This window comes from Hemitrygon akajei, chromosome 2, assembly GCF_048418815.1.
Source record: "Hemitrygon akajei chromosome 2, sHemAka1.3, whole genome shotgun sequence".
NCBI classification, from domain to species: domain Eukaryota; kingdom Metazoa; phylum Chordata; class Chondrichthyes; order Myliobatiformes; family Dasyatidae; genus Hemitrygon; species Hemitrygon akajei.
This window is the reverse complement of record NC_133125.1, coordinates 18,032,730-18,055,438: the sequence shown is the minus strand read 5'-3', so window position 1 is coordinate 18,055,438 and position 22,709 is coordinate 18,032,730. Positions and strand designations below refer to the sequence as shown.

The 22,709-nt window shown below is 43.0% G+C and overlaps 1 protein-coding gene across 1 annotated transcript in view; it reads left to right on the top strand.

The window, feature by feature from the left end:
* Positions 1–22,709, top strand: part of LOC140739494 (solute carrier organic anion transporter family member 3A1-like) — a 289,529-nt gene that overhangs the window by 256,142 nt on the left and 10,678 nt on the right. The window contains exons 7-9 of the mRNA XM_073067850.1: positions 2,622–2,760; positions 14,457–14,632; positions 19,340–19,404. Coding sequence (XP_072923951.1) covers positions 2,622–2,760; positions 14,457–14,632; positions 19,340–19,404 — 380 coding nt within the window. The remainder of the gene's footprint in view (positions 1–2,621; positions 2,761–14,456; positions 14,633–19,339; positions 19,405–22,709) is intronic.

Below are 22,709 nucleotides of genomic sequence, written 5' to 3'. Positions count from 1 at the left end.
GGGAGGCAAAAGGTGGTGTGAACAGAAGACTGAAAATGATGGAGTCTGGTAGGAGGGGAAGGTGGAGCATGGAATCGAGTGAGGGAGGTAGGAAGGGCAGGTGGGAACTGTACAGGAGGGGAATCAGTGTGTAAGTGACGGGCAGAACAAGTGGGTCGAGGAGGGGAAGGAACCAAGGTGATGGAGGCTGGGGTGAGTGGGGTAGATCAGAAGGATAAGGGGAGAAACTGTTTTGATCTGATTTTGAGACCGTTGCGATTATGAGACTATTTTACGCTCTTTTCTGTCGTTTACACTGCAGCTCTGCTTCATTTTTAAAGACAACTGGTGTTGCAACCATATACTAAACCCCCAAATGAACAAAATCCTTCTGACTTGCTCGAGTCCCAGCTGACGGAGTGTTACTAATTTCTGGACATTTCCCTATCACACCGAGAAGCAGAGTCTTAATGGAGAATAGATGTAGAACACACTGCTCAGCTCCCTAGTGGATTCTTCCCGAGTTTCATCAGCTCAGATCAGCCAGCAATGAATTCGTGAATTCAAATCCATGTATTCTGTCTACCAACTCAGTGCGAAGGGGACCACTCAATTCAGGCATAGGAAGAACAGTATACAATTTAGCTCCTGATATCTATCCCCCCCATTTAGTGAGTTGTGGACACATTGTGGTCTAACTCCACGTACCCACCTCTGGCCTCCCTCCCTTAGAACACAAAACAATACAACAGCGGATAGTGAGGTCAGCTGAGAAGATCATCGAGGTCTCTCTTCCCGCCATCACGGACATTTACACTACACGCTGCATCCGCAAAGCAAACAGCATTATGAAGGACCCCACGCACCCCTCATACAAACTCTTCTCCCTCCTGCCGTCTGGGAAAAGGCACCGAAGCATTCGGGCTCTCACGACCAGATTATGTAACAGTCTCTTCCCCCAAGCTATCAGACTCCTCAATACCCGAAGCCTGGACTGACACCTTACTGCCCTATTGTCCTGTTTATTATTTATTGTAATACCTGCACTGTTTTGTGCACTTTATGTAGTCCTGGGCAGGTCTGTATTCTGGTTTAGTATTTTTCTGTGTTGTTTTTTTTTTTACGTAGTTCAGTCTAGTTTTTGTACGGTGTCATGTAACACCGTAAAAAACGTTGTCTCATTTTTACTATGTACTGTACCAGCAGTTATGGTTAAAACGACAATAAAAGTGACTTGACTTGACTTGAGGAACAGGTCATTTGGCCCCCAATGTGTGTGCCAAACACAGTGCCCAATTATATTATATCTCTTTTGCCTGTACATGGCCACATTCCTCCGTTTTCCCACCATTCTCTTCAACATCAATACCGTATCTGCTTCCACCACTAGCCCTGATACTGACCACTCCTTGTTAAAAAAAATACCCTGCTCTGTACATTTCCTTTAAATTCCACACACCCCACCCTAACTGCATGTCCACCGCTATTAATATATTTCATTAATAAAACTCTATCGCACTCAAGTATTAAATTAGCATTGACTGAGCATCAATTCCCACCGCTGCCTTTAAGGAGTTCATACGTTTTCCCCGTGACTGTGTGGGTTTCCTCCGGGTGCTCCGGTTTCCTCCCACAGTCCAAAGATGTAGCGGTTGGTAGGTTTAATTGCTCAGTGTAAATTGTCCCATGATTAGGCTAGGGTTAAATTCGAGGATTGCTGGGTGGCATGGCTCAAAGAGCCAGAAGAACCTATTCTGCACTACATCTCAATAAATAAATTGAAGGTGGAAGAGAATTCTAAATTTCTGTCAGCTTTTGTGCATAGCAATGTTTCCTTGCTTCACCCCTGAAAGGGCTTATTCAAATCTTTTGACTTTGATCCCCGGTTCTAAATTTCACAACCAAGGAAAAATCACTCCCAACCTACAGTAGCTGCTTGTCTTTTCACCTTGAAAACATATGTTAAATTGCAGCTTAAACTCATTTACAGACTTAATGTTTTGTAATCTCTCTTTAGGAGGTAATGTTTGGAGTTTACTCTCAGATTTTCTCTACACTCTAATGGAATTGATTGAAGAAAGCTACTCCTTTACATTGTCTACTTAACTCTCTGTAAAGGTTTTGTGCTTGGCCTATTTAATGCCTGCTTACATCAACAAGCACGGTTAACACTGGAAGTTGAATCTATATTAAGCGAAATCCTTTCTATTTTACAAGGCCATTTACAGATAATCTGTCAATTTAACAAATGAATTGCAACTACTGGAAGCTATATAAATCAAGTGAGCCGTCAGCAAATTCAACAACAAGACTTGAATACAGATTGTAAATCATGGAAAAATATTGGAAAAGTATTAACAGAAATCAGACACTACTTGAAACAATCTAGAAAAGCCAGTGACACTTTCGCTATCCTGAGAAAATGCTAAGAAAGAAGATATTAACCTTTGTGGAGGGTAGCCTCAACTTCATCAACTATTTTATTACAGTAATGGCATTCTCACCATGTAGAAACAATTGTCTGAGCAACATTGTGCTTCAGTTTGTAGCAATGTGTCATTTTATTGGCAGCCTTCCAAGTGATCAGATAAAGCTTTTACCTTTTGGACACGGTCTCACTGCGACTTTGAATTGTTTTTCAGTTCCTTTGATGGAATCAAAAGAGATCTGACTGTGGTATGTAATGAAGATTGCAGATGCTCAAAAGAAATGTTAAACCCGGTCTGCGGGTCTGACGGCATCACCTACCTATCGCCATGTTTTGCTGGATGTACCAACAAGGTGAGCTTTCTCATGCTCCTTAAATGGTTGTGCTGTTTAGATTTTACCTTCAGAAGTGGAATCAAAACTACTGTGTATTATTGTGTAACAAGACGGAATTTATTGCTGATCAGGTCTGATAAGGACTGATAACAACAGAAGTGTGTTTTTTGTAAGACTTGAAAGTGAATTATTTTATTCTGAATAAAATAATGCATGAATTAATTCAGATTTACTTATCACACGTACACTGAAACATGCAGTGAGATGCGTCCTTTGTGTTAACAACAAACACGTCGGAATGTGCTGGGGGCAGCCCACAAGTTTCCGGTGGCAACATGGCATGCCCACAAGGCTTGACGGAATGACATGCCACAATAATCAACAGCAAAGCAAGCCCTGTTCCCCCCACGCACCCACCCTCACACACAGAAAGTCCTCCAACTCCACGACAGGCTTCTGGGCCTTCAGGTTCCAGGCTTCAGCCACTGGGCTTTGATCTTTGATGCTACCCCCGGACTAGTTGATGACCAGATCCCAAACTCCAGGCTCAAACTGGGAAATTGCATTCAAAGTACAACAGTAAAAAAAGGAGTGACTAACATTTAAAGAACTAATACATAATATGGTCTATAAATGATGTAATGTAGTCTGCATTAAATGCACCAGAGTCTTCAGAGCGACACATGCAACGTGATGGAGGATCTTAGCAGGTCAGGCAGCATCTATGGAGGGAAATAAACAGTCAATCTGTTGGGCCGAGACACTTTATCAGAACTAGAAAGAAAGGGGGAAGAAGCCAGAATAAGAAGGTGGGGGTAGGGGAAAGGAGTACAAGCTGGGGGTGATAGGCGAAGTCAGGTGAATGGGTCGGGGAGAAGAATAAAGTGAGGAGCTGGGAGGGGAAGATATGAAGGTCTGAAGAAGAAGGAATATGATGGGAAAGGACTGTGGACCATGGAAGAAAAAGAGGGAGGAGGGGTACCAGAGGGAGAAGAGAAGCAGTCTTGGGGGAACCTGTTGTCATATGGAACAGTCATGATGCAAAGCACAGGTTTAACAACAAAAGCAGATAGTACTTGCATAGAGCCTTTAAGGCAATATAACAATCTGAGGTGCTTTATAGCAATGATATTTAAAAAATATATACTAGTATGGAAAAGTTTTCGGATAAAAGACCAAACTCCAAGAACGTTGTTTTTAAGATATGCCTTGAAGGAATAATAACTAGAGATGAGTGATGGTCATCAAGTGGTAGAGTGATAAATGAAGACGCCTTGGTGACTTCGGGGAAGATTCAAGGAAAGGACAAAATGGGTAGAAAGGGATACAATATAGTTACTCTGCTCTCAAACGCATCTCTCCCATTTCCCGTACATCTGCCCTCACCCCATCCACCCGCCACCCCACTCGGGATAGGGTTCCCCTTGTCCTTACCTACCACCCTACCAGCCTCCAGGTCCAACGTATAATTCTCCGTAACTTCTGCCACTTCCAATGGGATCCCACTACCAAACATATTTTTCCCTCCCCCCCTTTCTGCTTTTCGCAGGGATCGCTCCCTGTGCGACTCCCTTGTCCACTCGTCCCCCCCATCCCTTCCCACCGATCTCACTCCTGGCACTTATCCTTGTAAACGGAACAAGTGCTACACCTGCCCTTACACTTCCTCCCTCACCACCATTCAGGGCCCCAGACAGTCCTTCCAGGTGAGGCGACACTTCACCTGTGAGTCGGCTGGTGTGGTATACTGCGTCCGGTGCTCCTGGTATGGCCTTTTATATATTGGTGAGACCTGATGCAGACTGGGAGACCGTTTCGCTAAACACCTACGCTCTGTCCGCCAGAGAAAGCAGGATCTCCCAGTGGCCACACATTTTAATTCCACGTCCCATTCCCATTCTGATATGTCTATCCATGGCCTCCTCTATTGTCAAAATGAATCCAAACTCAGGTTGGAGGAACAACACCTTATATACCGGCTGGGTAGCCTCCAACCTGATGGCATGAACATTGACTTCTCTAACTTCCGTTAATGCCCCTCCTCCCCTTCTTACCCCATCCCCGACATATTTAGTTGTTTGCCTGTTCTCCATCTCCCTCTGGTGCTCCCCCCCCCCTTTCTTTCTCCTGAGGCCTCCCGTCCCATGATCCTTTCCCTTCTCCAGCTCTGTATCACTTTCGCCAATCACCTTTCCAGCTCTTAGCTTCATCCCACCCCCTCCGGTCTTCTCCTATCATTTCGCATTTCCCCCTCCCCCCACTACTTTCAAATCTCTTACTATCTTTCCTTTCGGTTAGTCCTGACGAAGGGTCTTGGCCCGAAACGTCGACAGCGCTTCTCCCTATAGATGCTGCCTGGCCTGCTGTGTTCCACCAGCATTGTGTGTATGTTGTTGTTTGAATTTCCAGCATCTGCAGATTTCCTCGTGTTTGCCCAAACTTTACAGTTCTTTCTTAACCTCACAATTGCAAAACATGGAGTCTATGTTGAGCTGGATCATTCCTGTCATGTCAAATTATACCTCCTAAGACAGTGGACATAAATGGAATGAAAGTAATCCTTTTTCTCAATTTTCTATCAACCCTTATCCTGACCACAAGTTCAAAGTAAATTTGTTGTCCAAGTCCGTATATGTCACCATATACCACCCTGAGATTCAGTTTCCTGATGCATTCACGGTAGAACAAAGACATGTAATAGAATAACTACACACAAAGACTGGCAGCCAACCAATGTGCAAAAGAAGACAAACTATGTAAATATATAAAAAATAGTAAATAAATAATAGAGCATGAGTTGTAGAGTCCTTGAAAGTGAGTCAATAGGTTGTGGAATCAGTTCAGAGTTGAGGTGAGTGAAGTTATCCACAAGGGTTCAGGAGTCTCATGGTTGTAGGGTGCTAACTGTTCCTGAACCTGGTGGTGTGGGACCTAAGGCCCCTGTACCTCCTTCTCAATGGCAGCAGCAATGTCTTCTGCCTGCTTTTTATGTAACAGCGGAAGTTTCTGTTGGGAGGGAAGGCAAAAAAATTTAGAAGAATTCTTTCAGAGATTCTGCAGATGTTGGAAATCCAGAGCAACATGCTCAAAAACGAGACCCTTTTCGGCCCAAATCTTCGACTGTTTATTCCTCTCAATTGATGCTGCCTGATCTGCTTGAGTTCCTCCCAACATTTCATGTGTGTTACTTGAAGTGTTGTTTAAATGTTTCTTGGTGGAATTTTGCAAGTCAAGCAAGTAACATACATGTGAGCAAGGTTTACATGTTTCTGTGAGTTGCCTTCAGGATTATTTTCTGGCTAAGTGTGGAAGTCTTAATCATCTCATAGTGTTTGAGCCATTTCATTGAAAAGTCCTTTTTTTTAACTGTTTTCCTATACATTGATTGCCTGCAGTTTGCATGTAAGGGAATGCCTAAAGTAGGAATAGATCCTGCTGAGACCAGCTGGTAATCTGACCCATTTAAGCCTAATTAAAATTTGCAAGTGGGAGGGTGGCATGGAGATGCTGAAAGTTTGTTATGGTCATTTCTTTCATCTGCTGTGCATATTCAGGGGGAATTCCGCAGGGATGTGTATGTAGTGCGTTTCATAGAGTAAAATGTTCAAAGGTGCTTCACAGGAGAAATATCAAACACTGAGCCACATAAAGAAATAGTGAGGTAGATAGGCTGGCCTCAGAGCAGAATATTAAGGAACAGCTTAACGAAGGGAAAGGTTAAGGATAAAATCAGCAGAGTGCATAGTCATCGACTCATTGAGTGATCAAGTCGCATGACAGAAAAAGGCCCTTCAACCCATCTAATCTGTGCTGAACTATTAATCTGTCTAGCACCTAGGCAATAGCCCTCCGTACCACTCCCATCCAAATTTCTCTTAAGTGTTGAAATTGAACCCACATTCACAACTTCTACTGGCATTTCATTCCACAGTCTGAGTGATGGACTTCTCCCTCATGTTCATCCCCTTAAACATTTCACCTTACACCCTAAACCCATGACCTCTAGTTCTAGTGTCATCCAACCTCATAATTGATACCCCTCATAATTTTGCATACTGCTATCAAATTTCCCCTCATTCCCCAATGCTCTTTGGAGCTAGTTTCTCTATTCAAGTTCAAGTTTAATTCTCATTCAATCATACATCACGAGGGGGTATTTCTTTACTCAGAGAGTGGTAGCTGTGTGGAACGAGCTTCCAGTAGAAGTGGTAGAGGCAGGTTCGGTATTGTCATTTAAAGTAAAATTGGATAGGTATATGGACAGGAAAGGAATGGAGGGTTATGGGCTGAGTGCGGGCCAGTGGGACTAGGTGAGAGTAAGCGTCAGCATGGACTAGAAGGGCCGAGATGGCCTGTTTCCGTGCTGTAATTGTTATATGGTTATATGTGAATATCCATGACAACAACCAAATGAAACAGCGTTACTCTGGAGCCAGGTACAAAACACAGTAACGACATTGTATGCAGCGCAAGATATGTGGAGTACATATACAATAGGAAGCACATATAAGATATCAGTAAGATGCAGTCGCACATAAAAATAGTCCAGGACCCAGAGTCCATGAATGTTGCAGCAGTCAAACACGATGCAGGTTGCCTTCTGCCAGGTGAACAGTGAGGCAGCACCGACTCCAGCTTGGATGCTGTGCCACACTGCCTCCATTGTTAGCAATACCTTCATTTGTAAAGCTGGAATTCAACCTTAAATCAGTCTGTTTTCTTGTCAAAATTTTATTCATTTGTTTTACCAAGACTAGTTTCATCTTGAAACAGTTCGGTGTGTTTGCCATAAACCTCTCATGTCAGTTAGTTCAAAGTTTTAAAAGTGAAATATAAATGACATAAAAACACAAAATGCTGGCAGAACTCAGCAGGCCAGACAGCATCTATGGGAGGAGGTAGTGACGATGTTTCGGGCCGAAACCCTTCATCAGGAGGGTTTCGGCCCGTATATAAATGGAAGTTCATCTTAGTTATTGTTGTGGTACAGTTAGTCTCAGAGCTCAGAGAATTTTGGTACTTTGTAAATTCTAATTGGAACCGTTGACGGTGGTCTGTTGAGAATGTAACTTGTAGAACAAAGTCTAGCCACTAGAGAGCACCATTTAAGCACAAATGATTCAGAAACCGTTTCACCTGTTAATAATAGCACCCAGCTGCCTCTTTTTGCATTCTCAGTTGTGTTCGGGAAAGTCAGCTAAATATACTTAGAATTTTTTATAACTTATGGGAAAATCTATTAATTATGACTTTCTGCTTATATCATATAAAGAATAGGAAAAATATTCCACCCATTGATTTGTGGAATTTGTTGATTTGAGTTGCTAGTGAGTATATATCACATAAGAAACATAGGAAGAGGTGTAAACCCGTTAGTCTGTCCTCCTCTTCAATGTGATCTGCCTCAGGCAGGTTCCTCTTCTGGGCCAATTTGCCATAGACCTCAAATCCCTGGTCTTGCACAAAAGTTATCTGCTTTCTCTTTAAAAGTCTTTAAAGATTCCCTTCTTCACTAGCAGTTAACACACCAGCTGTAAGATGGGGTTGAGTTCCCCTGAGGGTCCGCTAGGAGCTTGTACATTCTCTGCGTTTCCTCCCGGTGCCTTGGTTTCCTCCCACGTTCCAAAAAGACGTACCACTTTAAGTTTTGTAAGTTGTGGACATGCTATGTTGGCACCAGAAATGTGGCGACACTTCTGGGCTCAGGCTGTGTTGATCATAGATACAAACAACACATTTCACTTCATATTTTGCTATTTCAATGTACAGAACTTTCTTAGGCACATATAAATATATAGCTAGGGTGCCTAAGACTTTTTCCACAGCACTGTATTTATAAACTGGGAGCAGAGAGTGGGTTTGTAAATCAGGTGGGAGCAAGCCATGTTGTGGAGGGTGGAGTGCTGTGGGAGGGGTGTGGGACAGCTGGCAGATAAAGAGTGTCGGTGTGGTGTGTGACATGGGTGCGGACGTACCCAGCCCTGAGACAACAAGCAAGGTCTGTCATGAAATTTGTATTTTATTTGCGACGGCAGTACAGTGCAATATACTAAAATTACTACAGTGCTCTGTTGGCACGTGGCCTAGTGGACAAGGCATCAGACTAGTAACCTGAAGGTCACTGGTTCGAGCCTCAGCTGAGGCAGCGTGTTTGTGTCCTTGAGCAAGGCACTTAACAACACATTGGTCTGCAATGTCACCGGTGCCAAGCTGCATGGGTCCTAGTGCCCTTCCCTTGGACAACATCGGTGGCGTGGAGAGGGGGAGACCTGCAGCTTGGGCAACTGCCGGTCTCCCATACAACCTGCCCAGGCCTGTGCCCTGGAAACTCCAGGAGCAGATCCATGGTCTCTCGAGACCGACGGATGCCACCACCACTACAGTGCTGTGCAAAAGTCTTACTACCACCCTAGCTATATGAATATGCCTAAGACTTTTGCACTGTACTGTACTTGTGACAAATAAAATTTATCTTTACTCTTTGGGAAGGGAATTCCAAAATTCCACCTCTGGCTTATAGGAATGCAGTGTTGGCAAACAAGGAGAACTGGAGTTCAAAGATAAAGACACATTAAACAAAGAAGAGCTGTATTCCAAGGAACTAGGAGTGAAGACAAAAAAAATGCTCTGAACACAAAAAGTGTCATCAGTTTGGAATTACCTTCCACAAATGCCAATAGGTTACACTTCATTTATAAACTTTAAATCTGGAAGTGATGGTTCCTTGTTGGCCAGTGTTAAGGAACTGAGGCAGAGCAGGTTGGGTATTGAGATTCTGCAGATGCTGGAAATCTGGAGCAATGCACATAAAATGCTGGAGGAACTCAGCTGGTCAGGCAGCCTCTGTGGAGGTTTTGGACCGAGACCCTTCATTCTGGTTCCCCTCTATAGACGCTGCCTGGCTTGCTGAGATCCTCCAGCAGTTTGTGGATATGGAGTCAGGCCGCCGCTTGTACGTGATGTTGTTAAATGGCTGGACCACTTCCTGCCCTTTGCATGCAGTCTTAGCACTTGCTATTCTATGACTTTTTTTTTCTTTAAAATTAATTGAATAAATTTGAAGCTAATAGCTAACAATTTGCTGGAGGAATCTACCAGGGACTTGTGGAACCTGGGAAGGAAGAGACAACCAGGGACGAAGGGGAAACTGGGGAAGAAGTGAAGCTGGGAATGCAGGAGAAGAGGAGTAAAATGCCAGCTGAGAAAGAGAAGAATCTGTGGAAAAGGGGGAAGTGAGGATGGGGAAGGTGAATCTGTAAGTAACAGAACAGTTGCCAGAGGCGTAAAATGAGGTGTGAGGAACATTAAATTTCATCAATGATAGTAGCCTCTGGGGGAGTTAGCCAGCTACCATACAACCTCCATCTGACTTCCAGACCTCCCCCAGTCATCCCAGGAGGGTCTGGGACCTACATGGACATCAGGAACTGCAAGAACATTGAATGTGTTGGCCAACACGAAACTGCGCATGATAGTTGTGCATATTTAGAGTCATAGAAGAATACAGCAGAGAAGCAGGCCCTTTGGCCCATCCAGTCCATGCCCAAACAGTTAGTCTGCCTTGTCCGCTCGACCTGCACCTGGACCATTCCCCCCCCCCCCATACCACTCCCATCCATGTACCTACCCAAATTCCTCTTAAATGTTGAAATGGAACTCATTTCCATTGGCTGCTCGTTCCACATTTGCACCACTCTCAGATTGAAAAATTTCCTCCTCGCGTTCCCCTTAAACATTTCACCTTTCACCCTTAACCCACGACCTCTAGTTCTAGTCTCACCTAACCTCAGTGGGAGAAGCCTGCCTGCACTACCTACACCCCTCATAAGGTTGATGTACATCCAATACCTTGATCCCAGCACACGCGCTCCAAACCAATCCCCATTGGAGGGCATGACCTTGTGAGGCCTTTGTCGTCGAGGATGTTGCTGCTGAGCAGCCTCTGCACCCTCTCCAGGATTGTCAAATCTTTCCTACGATGCATTAACCAGAGCTGCATATACTCCTGACCAGTGGTTTGTAAAGTATAACCGTACTGCATCTGTACTGAGTGCTCTGACTATTGAAGAGCAATACTGTACTCCATATATCTTCTTAACCATGTTTCCTGCCTGCACTGCCACCTTCAAGGCCCGCTCGATTTCCACGGCAAGCTCCCTCTGTTTCTCTGTACTCCTTTGGACTTTATTTTTCATGGTGTACAGTATGTCCCAACCTGATTAGAGCACCCAGAATTCATTGCCGCATATTTGCTTAAAATTGGTTGCTTTAGCTTTCCAACATCTGCGGAATCACTTGTGTTTATGATCGTCTCACATGTATTTTGATGAAAACTCTATACGCCATTCCTCCAACGTATTGGTGTCTCCCCTCTAGCCCTAGACAGCCTTCCATATTGCCAACGGCTCCTCCAATCTCCATCTTGCTTCGGGTGCCGCCGACATTCAGATCCAAATCATTCACGTGTAATGGAGAACAGTAAGGGGTCCAGCAGTGCTGTCTGTAGAACCCAACTGGTTACAGGCATCCCATCACAAAAACAACCCTCAACCATCACTCTCTGTTCCCTCATGCCAAGACAGTTTTGGAGCCACTTACCCTACAGCTCGGAATCTTCCGGAAGGCAGTTAAAAAATGTAAATGGATGCAGGCTTGGCTGAATCCTGAAAAGGATGGAAGGAAACTGAGAGCGTGTCCCAACCAGTATCGTAGCCAAGAGATGAAAGAAGAGAGCTGAGCGATCGGAGGTGGATAGACTGAGTGGGTGCCCAGAACTAATCATGAGGAGTTATCGATGACAGTGAGGCAACAAAGATAATGTATTGTGTGGGTGAATGCTCATGTCTTCAGTGGTGAAGGCTTTGTCCCTACTGAAAACTAATTGAGGGGTTTCAGGATGAGGCGTCTAACAGTTGCTATGTAATGCAGCCAGTGGTAGGTTCAGAGTTACAGTGAAAATGAAATAATTCTGCCTGGATGACAATTTATAAATTTCTGACCTTTAAAGAGCTCCCCCAAGATTATAGCTGGGAAATGAAAGTGCATTAAAAATTGCTTTATTTTTAGTTTTCTCCCAGCCTTCCTTCCCGCTGTTTCTGTATAACTTAAAACAAAGTGGTTTTCAGAGCTCTGCTGTAAAGCATATAAAGAAATGCTAACCATCTGTAGGAATTAAACATGCCACTTCGTTACCCACCTATTACCCTAATAGTAAACTTTACAATGAAGCAACATTCAGCTGTTCCCGCAATGAAAAAAATACATAACAAGATAGCTTTTTAATGAAGATGTTGGATTCACAGGTTTCTGTTGTGTGTGTCCGCACAGTTGGGAAATTACCAGCCTAGTACAAGAATCTCTCTTTTCCCGAGGGCTGCTGTCACAGATTGTGATTCTCATAGCAATCAGACTCTCCCCGCTTGGCACAATGGCTTGCATGTAATCAGAGGAACTAATGGTGCTCAGTAGAAGCTGAAATGGATATTATCTCGAGATACGATAAATAGTGTGCATTTCATATTCACCACAGAAAGAGTCGTTTCAAATTTTATTGAGTTCAATAAATTGACAGTGTTTTCTCAGTCTGCTTAGTAAGCTCCTACCAGCCACCAAAACTAGCCCCCATCTTTTATGTATGTGTGTGTGTGTGTGCGCATGTGTGTTGTATGTATATAAAGGATAGAAGTTAACTGTAGAACTGTGGAAAATACATCTCAAAAGCGGTATCCTGACTGGCTGATAGCCTGATATGGAAACACCAATGCCCACAATCAGAAAAGTCCATTAACAGTGTTGGGCACAGCCCGGTCTATCGCAGGCAAAAACCCTGCCCGTCATCGAGCACATTTACAAGGAGCATTGCCACAAGAAAGCAGCATCCACCATCAAGGAACTTTCTCATCCAGGCCATGCCCTCTTCTAGCTACTACCTTCGGCCTTAGGTCCCACACACCACCTGGTTCAGGAACAGTTATTACCCTACAGCCATCAGGCTTCTGAACTCGCGTGGCTGACTCTATCATCTCAATGCTGAAGTGATTCCACGGCCTACAGACTGTACAACTCAGTATTATCAGTATTATTTATTTACATTTGCATGATTTATCTTCTTTGGACATTGGTTGTCAGTCTTTGTTATTTATAGTTTTTCATAAATTCTATTGTATTTGTTTAACTTCCTGTAAATGCCTGCAACAGAATGAGTCTCAGGGTAGTATATGGTGATATCTATGTACTTTGATAATAAATTTACTTTGAACTTTGAACCACAGCTCATCATATTTGGCTTATATTTACAAAGAGCTATCAAACCATTCCCTGAAGTCAAAGGAATTTTTCCATTTCATGATTTTCTCAAATGCTTATATTTTTTATTCAATTTCTTTGCAATTCCCTTTCAGACAGTGTGTTCCAGATAATGATAAACTGCAGGTGGCTTTCTTCATATTACCCCAGCACTTTTATCGAAAACTTCAAATCTGTGTCCTCTGGTTGCTACTGGAAACAGTTTCTCCTTGCTTCATGATTTTGAAGTTCTCTTTATCTTTCCCCTTTCCTTTATCCAATTTCTCCATGGTCTATGATACCTGCTATCATTCCTGTAAACATCTCCTGTGAGCTTTTTAATGGTCTGGCACCCTTCCTAATGTGTGGTGCTCTCATTTAGAGATGGTAGTCCCACTGAGGTATGGCCAATGGATTATTGTGTACACTTCTTGGCTTTGCCCTGTTTATAAGACATTCTCTATGCCTCCCTATACCTTCCAATGTGCGTATAGAACCTACTTTGGATGCCTTTGAAACGTCTGTCAGGGCAGGGTGATCATTCTGCGTCTGAACTACCTCCTCTCTGGAGTTACCCTTGCTCCCCAAACCCCATTACTCATTCACTGTCTCAGTAACCTGAATGGCCACATGGGGTTGGTGTTTGAAATAATGGGTGATTTATTCAAAACTGGTGCACACCAGGAGACAAGTCAAAGCTGATCTACCTGAACATGATTTTAGTACAACTATTAATTGTCAGTTGATGAGATTACATCAAAACTGATTAACAGTAAATCTAGGTTTTGGTAACATAATGGAGGTTACAGGATGGCTTAATTAAGTAAAGGACTAGATCTTGATAACATTGAAATGATGACCCATAAGTGAAACTTAGTTAATATTAAGACCATCAGATGTAGGAGCAGAATAAGGCCATTTGGCCCATCGAGTCTGTTCTTCCATTTGATCATGGCTGATTTATTATCCCTCTCCACCCCCTGCTCCTGCTTTCTCGCCATAACCTTTGACACCTTTTCCTAACCTTTTCCTAATCAAGAACCTTAAGTCATCTTTAAGTATGTTCAATGACCTGGCCTCCACAGATTCGCCACTCTCTGGCTAACAAAATTCCTCCTCGTTTCTGTTCTAAATGGACATCCTTCTATTCTGAGTCTGTGTCCTCTGGTCCTAGAGGATTTATTCATGAGGGTTAACTCATCTATCACTGTGTTTTCTCAGTGATAAATATTTCCCAGGCAGAGGCACCTTTTTCCTTCAACTTTGGTAATACTTAAAGCAAAATATATAAATATTCAGTATACATTTGAGGAATTAAGGACTCTACACTTACAGGAATGAAGATGCAAGCTAAGGGTCTGATAAAATGTTGTTTGAACTTGTGCTTATTTCTTAACCTTCCCTTTGTGACAAATATCTTCCTTCCTCAGAACCTTACCAACTGTGCCTGCATCAACACTGAGTTTGCCTGGAATGCCACGGCCATGCCTGGTCAATGCCCCAAAACAAATTGTGAATACGCTTTCCCGGCCTTCTTTGCGGTTGTGTGTGTGGGAAGTCTGCTGGGTGCCATGGCACAAACGCCGTCAGTAATGATTCTCATCAGGTGGGTGTGATGTGATACAAGCTTAGTTGTTTATTCTATTACAATAAGAGTGTGCTGGATTTTTTTTTGTATCTGTATTAATCAGTGTGAAAGTGGGTCATTGGAACGAGTGCCAATTCTGCTCCCAACCCTGTTTCGCAGATTCAGCAGACCTACTGGTAATCTCTTGTCGTTACTTGCTGATTTGAAGGCCTATAGTGTCTCACAAACCCGATTCTGATCCCCCATGACTGCCTGGTATGGGAACTGTACTTCCCTCAATGGCAGGACTCTGCAGAGAGTGGTGCGGACAGCCCAGCACATCTGTAGATGGGAACTTCCCACTATTCAGGACATTTACAGAGACTGGTGTGTAAAAAGGGCCTGAAGGATCATTGGGGACCTGAATCACCCCAACCACAAACTGTTCCAGCTGCTATCAAACGGGAAACAGTACCGCAGCATAAAAGCCAGGACCAGCAGCTCTGGGACAGCTTCTTCCATCAGGCCATCAGACTGATTAATTCATGCTGACACAATTGTATTTCTATGCTATATTGACTGTCCTGTTGTACATACTATTTATTACAAATTGTGCATTTCGCATTTAGACGGATATGTAACATAAAGATTTTTACTCCACATGTATATGAAGGATGTCAGTAATATAAAGTCAGTTCAGTTCAATTGAGGGGCATTGCTAGGCCACGGTGCACAAGTCTACCTAGTGAGCAGCAAGCTTCTGCCCTGCTTCTTCCACCAGCTTGTTAGTTGCCCAGGGAACACAGGAAGTCCGAAGCATGGGGAAGAAGGGAGATTGGGGACAGGACGAGGAGAGGTGAATGGAGGGATAGCAGGGAGTGAAATTGGGAGTGAAAGAGAGGCTGAGGTTCGGAAAGGGAAGAGGTGATCAGAAGGAAAAGGAGGTGATGGTTTTTACACGCTGGGCAACTCTTACAGTGTGGGGGTGACAAACCAGTCCTGCCGAGACAAAAACGTCCACACTCGAATGTCCATGGCCAAAGGAGAGTGCCTACAGTACGTAGGAGGCCCAACTGATCTACTGCACGATCGACCCAATATGGTTCATCCCTCCCAACCCCTCACCGAACTGCAGAGGAAGGGAGTAACTATGAAAAATGATGAAATGTCTATCCTGCCTGGTAGTGGTCAGCTGGCTGGCGCACTCCTGTGGACAGCCACAAGGAGGCAGTCTGGTTAGGTGATGGCGAGTGCTGTGGGCTATGAATCTCCTCTGCTCTTGATAAAGCAGCCATTGGTTCATCTGTTGGGATGTCGGTCTCATTAGCAGAGCCCAGCTTGTACGGTTACTGATATGACTCTGTAACAGTGTTTAATTGCACTACTCTGTTGTCATTCTTGCTCCGCACATACGTAACAAGGAACAGTGTGAGATTGAGAGGAAGAGGGGATCAGAGAGGGGAGGCAGTCTTAGGGCAGAGAGAATGTAGAATTGAAGGGGAGAGGACAGGAGGGCAGAGGGTAGAGAACATGTGACTGAGGGGGAGCGTACAGAAAAACACACAACTATCACATCTAGCTGCTCTAGTCAAACTACAAACCACACGGACAGTATCTAATATATCTTACACCACGTAAGTCACCACAGTGCTGTCGATGAGTCTGGACAAAGCCGACGTATTAGAAATTTTGTATGAGTTAATTCAAATATGCAAATTACACTTACTTTTGGTGCTGATTCGTAGGCTGAGTAATTGTTTAAATATAAGATGCAGGAAATTTTTTTGTCGCTGCAAGGGATGACCCTTAATTTTCATTTGATGCGTTCCCACCTTATTTGTCCCTCGACTCTGTTGAGGAAATGCCGTCACCTTAACTTTGCATACTGTTAGAACGTAGAATATAGAACAGTATAGCTCAGTACAATCCCTTTGGCCCACAATGTTACGCCAACCTTTTAACCTACTCTAAGATTAACCTAACCCTTCCCTGCTACAGGGCCCTACATTTTTCCTTCATCCAAGTGCTATCTAAGAGTCTCTTAATTGTCCCTGAGGTATCTACCTCTACCAAAACCCCTGGCACTGAGTTTAATGCACCCAGCATTCTCTGTGTTAAAAAAACCTAACTCTGACATCACCCATATACTGCCCTCCAGTCATCTTAAAAATATGCACCCCCATATTGGCCATTTACACTTGGGAAAATGCACTTCCTCGATGCCTCTCATCATCTTATACACCTCTGTCAAGTGCCCTCTCATATTCCTTTGCTCCAGAGAGAAAATTCCTAACTTGCTCAACCTATCCACGTAAGACAAGCTCTCTGATCCAGGCGCGTTACTGGAAAATCTCCCCGGCATCCTCTCTAATGCCTCCACATCCTTCCTATAATGTCTAAACATTAGGTTCTGCTGCTTTCGGCATGGGTGTTCCGCTTGGCGGAATAGTCTATGCAAATAGGGAAGAACTAACAAAAACACCTCACAAAATTGCAAAGCTTAAGCAATATAAAACTGTAAACATTATTTCCATACTGAGTGCAGCAGTCCTGATATCAGCCGCTTGCAGAATTCACAGCAGCTACTAGACATCACAGGAAGCAAGCCACAAGCTGGTCATTGTTTCTTGAAAGGACTATACTTCCCTGAGCCCGCTTCCTTTAAGAACTTCAACCCATTCTCCCAGTCATAAGGGAGACTGCAGATGCTGGAAATCTTGATCAACACATGCAAAATGCCAGAGGAACTCTGTCTATCGTGAACACAAGATACCCTGCAGCTGTTGGGAACCCAGCGCAACACACACAAAATACTGGAAGAGCTCAGCAGGCCAGGCAGCATCTGTGGAGAAGAATAAATTGATGTTTCAGGGTTAACAACACACACAATATGCTGGAGGAGCTCAACAGGCCGGGTAGAATCTATGGAAAAGAGTAAACAGTCAACGTTTCAGGCTGAGACCCTTCATCAGGACTGCCCGAAACGTTAACTGACTATTCTTCTCCATAGATGCTCTCTGGCCCACTCCCACACTCACCTTCTTCACGGATCTTCAAAGTAAGCCTAAAGAAACAAAATTCATCTTTGTGAAAGCCAGATCACAGCTTCTTGAATCCATGAGTGAGATCAGCAATTTTAGATCATAATGACTGTTCCTGTTTTTTCTCAGGCCGTAACTGCTATTAATGATTCCCCTGATAATCTCTCTTGGATCCAGCTTTTGTTTCTATTTCCATGAGCCTTACCACGTCACCTCTTGCTGTTTAAATGCCTCCCAGTGAGGAGCTTCCTTCTCAACTCTTTTTGCCCTCTCCCTTTTCCTGCCTTTCTACTTTCTCTTTCATTCTGAGTACAATCATGGCCTGGCTGCATCATCCCCTGGAATGGAAGCACCAATGCCCAAGAATGGAAAAGTTACAAGAGGTAGTGGATACACTACAATCTGTCACAGGCATAGCCGTCCCTATCACTGAGCGCTGCCACAGGAAAGCAGCATCGGTCATCAAGAGTCCCCATCATCCAGGCCACGCTCTCTTCCCACTTCTACCATTGAACAGGAGGTACAGGAACCCTAGGTCCCACACCACCAGGTTTAGGAATAGTTATTACCCTACACTCACCAGGCTCCTGTTCCAGCTTGGATAACTTCACTCACCTCAACACTGAATGGTTCCACAACCTATAGACTGAATGTAAAGGATTTTATAACTCATATTCTCAGTATTACTTATTTACTTTTTTATTATTTGCCTGATTTATCTTGTTTTTGCAGATTGGTTGTTTTTCAGTCTTTGTTATGTATAGTTTTTCATCATTTCCTATTGTACTTATTTATTTTCCTGTGAACGCCTGGGAGAAAATGAGTCGTGTATGGTGACTCATTTGATAACAAATTTACTTTGAACTGTGTACATGGATTTAAAAAGTACAATGGGACTGGTCTGCTTACTGAATCATTGCGGTGGAGATTGACAGTCAGCAAGGATCCCAGGACCGTGCCATGGCCTTTGCTGGTTAAAAGTTGGTGCATCGTTATTAGAGTTTTCAGTTTTAATAGACGCCTGTTACATTGAAACGGCTACTAAAATAAAAACAGATGAGTTTTGGATAAGCACATTCAGTGACTGTATATTAATGTCCCACAACTTTATTTCAACAAGCAACACAGAGAACTTTTAAACAATTGAATGAGTTTTCTCAGCTACTGTGCATTCTCATCTGCGGTGCCGACTGTGCACATCCAGCTCCACTAGGTCCTCCTATAACGTCCAGCTGATTTTTCAACAGCAATCTGCTGTGTAAGTTGTTACTTTGAGTTGCTATTTGCTTGAAACAGGTGATTAAGCTGAATGCCCGTAGATCTCGGAAAAGGCAAGATGCACAAAGATTATTATGCACAGTAGCATTGTGGTCACTGGTATGAAGTTGTTACAGCACAAATGACCCAGGTTCAGTTCTGCCGCTGTCTGTAAGGAATTTGTACATTCTTCCCATGACCATGTAGGTTTCCTCTGGGTGCTCTGATTACCTCCCCCATTCCAAAGACGTCTGGGTTAATTGGGCTCTTGGCCTGACTCTGTGCTGTATCTCTAGCAGATAAATTTGTTCAATGAGGCTCTGAATATCTTTTAGACCAGGAAACTCTACCTCACTGCCATGTGAGTGTAGGTTTTATATGGAGATAAAATTGACACTAGAAGATAGCTCGTCTGGAAGATATTCATTGGTCTTTGCTTGTTTCACAGATCCGTAAACCCTGAATACAAATCATATGCTCTTGGTGTCCAATTTCTTATGCTTAGATTACTTGGTGAGTATTTCTGATCAATTATTCAATAATTTAATGTTATATTTTAGTTCCTCCTATTCATCTGAAGTTTGTCAGAAGTTTGCTGAAATGTTCTTTGTGATTCATGAAAATTTAATGCTTCTGAGCAAACAAAACAACACTCTAGTTGGGTAAATATATAAAGCAAAATAATTCACTGAAGAGACTGGCCAATAAGTAGAGTAAGGTTGCAGAGCTGCAAAAAAAGTGACCATATTCACAATAATGCCATTTTACAAACATTTTCACCACAAAAAGAAAAGGAAAGGCAATTAAAGCTTCACTATTTTTGAGGAATTAAAAACTCCTCAAAAGTTTTGTCGTATGACATAGGCAATCATGGTCTTGCCCATGATTGTCCTTGGCAATTTTTTCTTCAGAAGTGGTTTGCCATTGTCTTCTTCTGGGCAGTGTCTTTACAAGATGGGTGACCCCAGCCATTATCAATACTCTTCAGAGATTGGTGTCAGTGGTCGCATAACTAAGACTTGTGATGTGCACCAGCTGCTCATCTGACCATCAACTACCTGCTCCCATGGCTTCACATGACCCTGATCAGGGGCTCAACGGGTGCTACACCTTACCCAAGGGTGACCTGCAGGCTAGCAGAGGAAGGAGCAACTTACGTACAGACGTATCTCCATCGAGCCACCCAGGAGAGCAAATGTGAAGAGTGTACATTTAGCATGCATTGATAAGAGAAGCAAACATGAATCTATAAAGGTAACTTGAGAGAGAGTTTGTTAAAGTAAAAGGGAGAGTTGTCATGGTCCCAATTGTTTATTCCCTAGCTTGCTCCTAATTTTCTTTGATTATGCCATGGTCCCGATCGTTAATTTCCCAATTGCTTCCTATTCTCTTTGATGATGGCACACCTGGTTTCCATCAAGAACTCAGTATAAGAACCCCGACGTCACAACCACTAGTCGCCAGTTCGTTGGTCTTTTTTCCTGTGAATAAATTACGTTTCCTGATCGCTTAGAACCGTTTGTTCTAAGTTTAGTTCCAGTTTCTAGGTTTACCTATGAGACTCCATCTCTCTAAGTCAAGGCTCTGTGTCAAGGCTGTATGTCAAGTCAAGGCTTCATGTCAAGTCTCCATATCAGGGCTCTGTGCCAAGATCCCTCCGGTTTGCTGTTGGGCGTTTACACCCGTGTAAGCATCCAAACTCAATCTCTGTGCCTGTGTCCTGCACTTGGGTTCACTTCAGTCACTCACTGCAACAAGGAGAGATGAGAGAGTTGTTGTGATATAAATAGTCTTCCAAAAGGTACTTGAATAGGTTTTACATACTGGGTTCATGATTAAGACTTGAAGGTAATAGAACAAAAGAAGCTGTTGCCAAATAGATAGAAAATTGGATAAACAGAATGTGGTGGTGAAAGTTTTTAAACTGGAGGAATAGAGTTCCTTTGGTGTGGACAAGTACCAGTTTCTGATAAATATGGAGCCATAACAAACAGTGAAGAGAAATAATAATCAGTTTCATGGAAATATGGGTTGGAAATATCAATATGGATAGGGATCTATGGGATCCACATAGCTCATTGAAAGGGCAGGAGAGTGGAATTGCTCCTACACAGAGACAGTACAGACCTCACACGGCAAATAGCCCCCTTTCCTGCTCAAAGGTACAAAAAGATGTTCATTTATTATCAAAGTGTACAACTCTGAAATTCTTCTTGCCCAGATAGCCACGAAACCAAGGGGAAAATAACGGCAGCACGATTATCAGCCCGATACTCACACCCCTCCTGCAGTGTTCCACTCTCATCATTCCCAACATCCTTTGCTCCTGCCTGATGTACAAGCTCCCTCTGTGCTCCACGTTGACAAATATAACACTATAGGAAAGTCTTAGGCACCCTAGTGGTACAGTATACACGTGCCTAAGATTTTTGCACAGTTCTGTACCTTCCAATCCTTCAGCTTGGAACATTCCCAAATTACACATGGTCATTGAAATCTTTACTGCTTTCTTTAATTTCTTGTCTGTTTTTGTATTCCTTTCAGTAATTCTAATCTTCTTCTTCACCTCCACCCCTGCTGTAACCTTTCTCCATTTCTCTCAGTAAAAGGATTAGAAATTGGATTAGGGCCGTGCACTTAAGGCTTTGCATTCAGCTAAGCTTAAGTGAAGACATATATTTCTGTTGGCAACCTCCAGCCAAGGCAATGATTAAATAAAACTCTATCAGATCGGTATGTTCTGAGGCACTGCAAAATAAAAGCAACAGACACCTGATTAGCATATTGAGGAGGCCTACTTCCTTTTCATAGGGCTCCTAAATCTTGCTTAGTCCATTTTCACTGCAAGCGCATCACAGCCACCATCGGATGCAGGAAATACCTTTGTTTCATACTTGTAGGTAACTAAAGGGAGTCCAAGTTTCCTCTCAAGAGATACAAGTCCCAAAGTGGTCTTCAGATAAAATGTAGTAATGAGAGGGGCATTATGTATGCATATCTTATATCATTCAGTTGCGATTGACATTGTGCCCTATTTTCATATGATATATGTATTTGATATTTCTGTCTAAAGGCAAAATGTAGAGCTGTTTGTAAGATTGGACAGCAGATGAGAGTGTTTCCTGCAGTATAGGTCATGGGCACTGGAACTGCAGAGATGAGGCACTTAAACCCAGCTTATCTCCCTTCCACATCTCTGAGAAGCTGCAGTTGCAGCACATCAAATCTAAACAAAAAGTTCTCTTTGTGAAGAAGTGACCAACAATCAAAGCTGTTCCTCTGAACAGGAAGCTGCGAAGATTCAATAAAATGGAATGGTTCGGGCTGACTTATCTTCAAAGAAAAAGTAATAGAGGAATCATATGATCATCAGTAAGACATAAATGAATTTGAAAAATGACATACTCTCAGACACTACTTTTCATATCTCTTTCAGGATGTTGGAAAGTGCTTTTCAGCTGACTAATTGCTTTTTGATGTTTATCTACATAAGAGGAAACAAGGTTAATTTTCATTTTGAGGATAACTAAAGCACAAAAATATGATTATGAGGGCCGATAAAACTAAGGATAGCCATGACAAATATTAAATGTACAGGGCGGGGGTGAAGAAGATTAGAATTTCTGAAAGGAATACGAAACTGACAAGAAATTAAAGGAAATAGTAAAGATTTCAATGACCGTATGTAATTTGGGACTGTTCCGAACTAAAGGAATGGCAGGTACAGAACTGTGCAGAAATCTTACGCACATGTATACTGTACCATTACGGTGCCTAAGTCTTTCCTACAGTGTTATATTTGTCAACGTGGAGCAGAG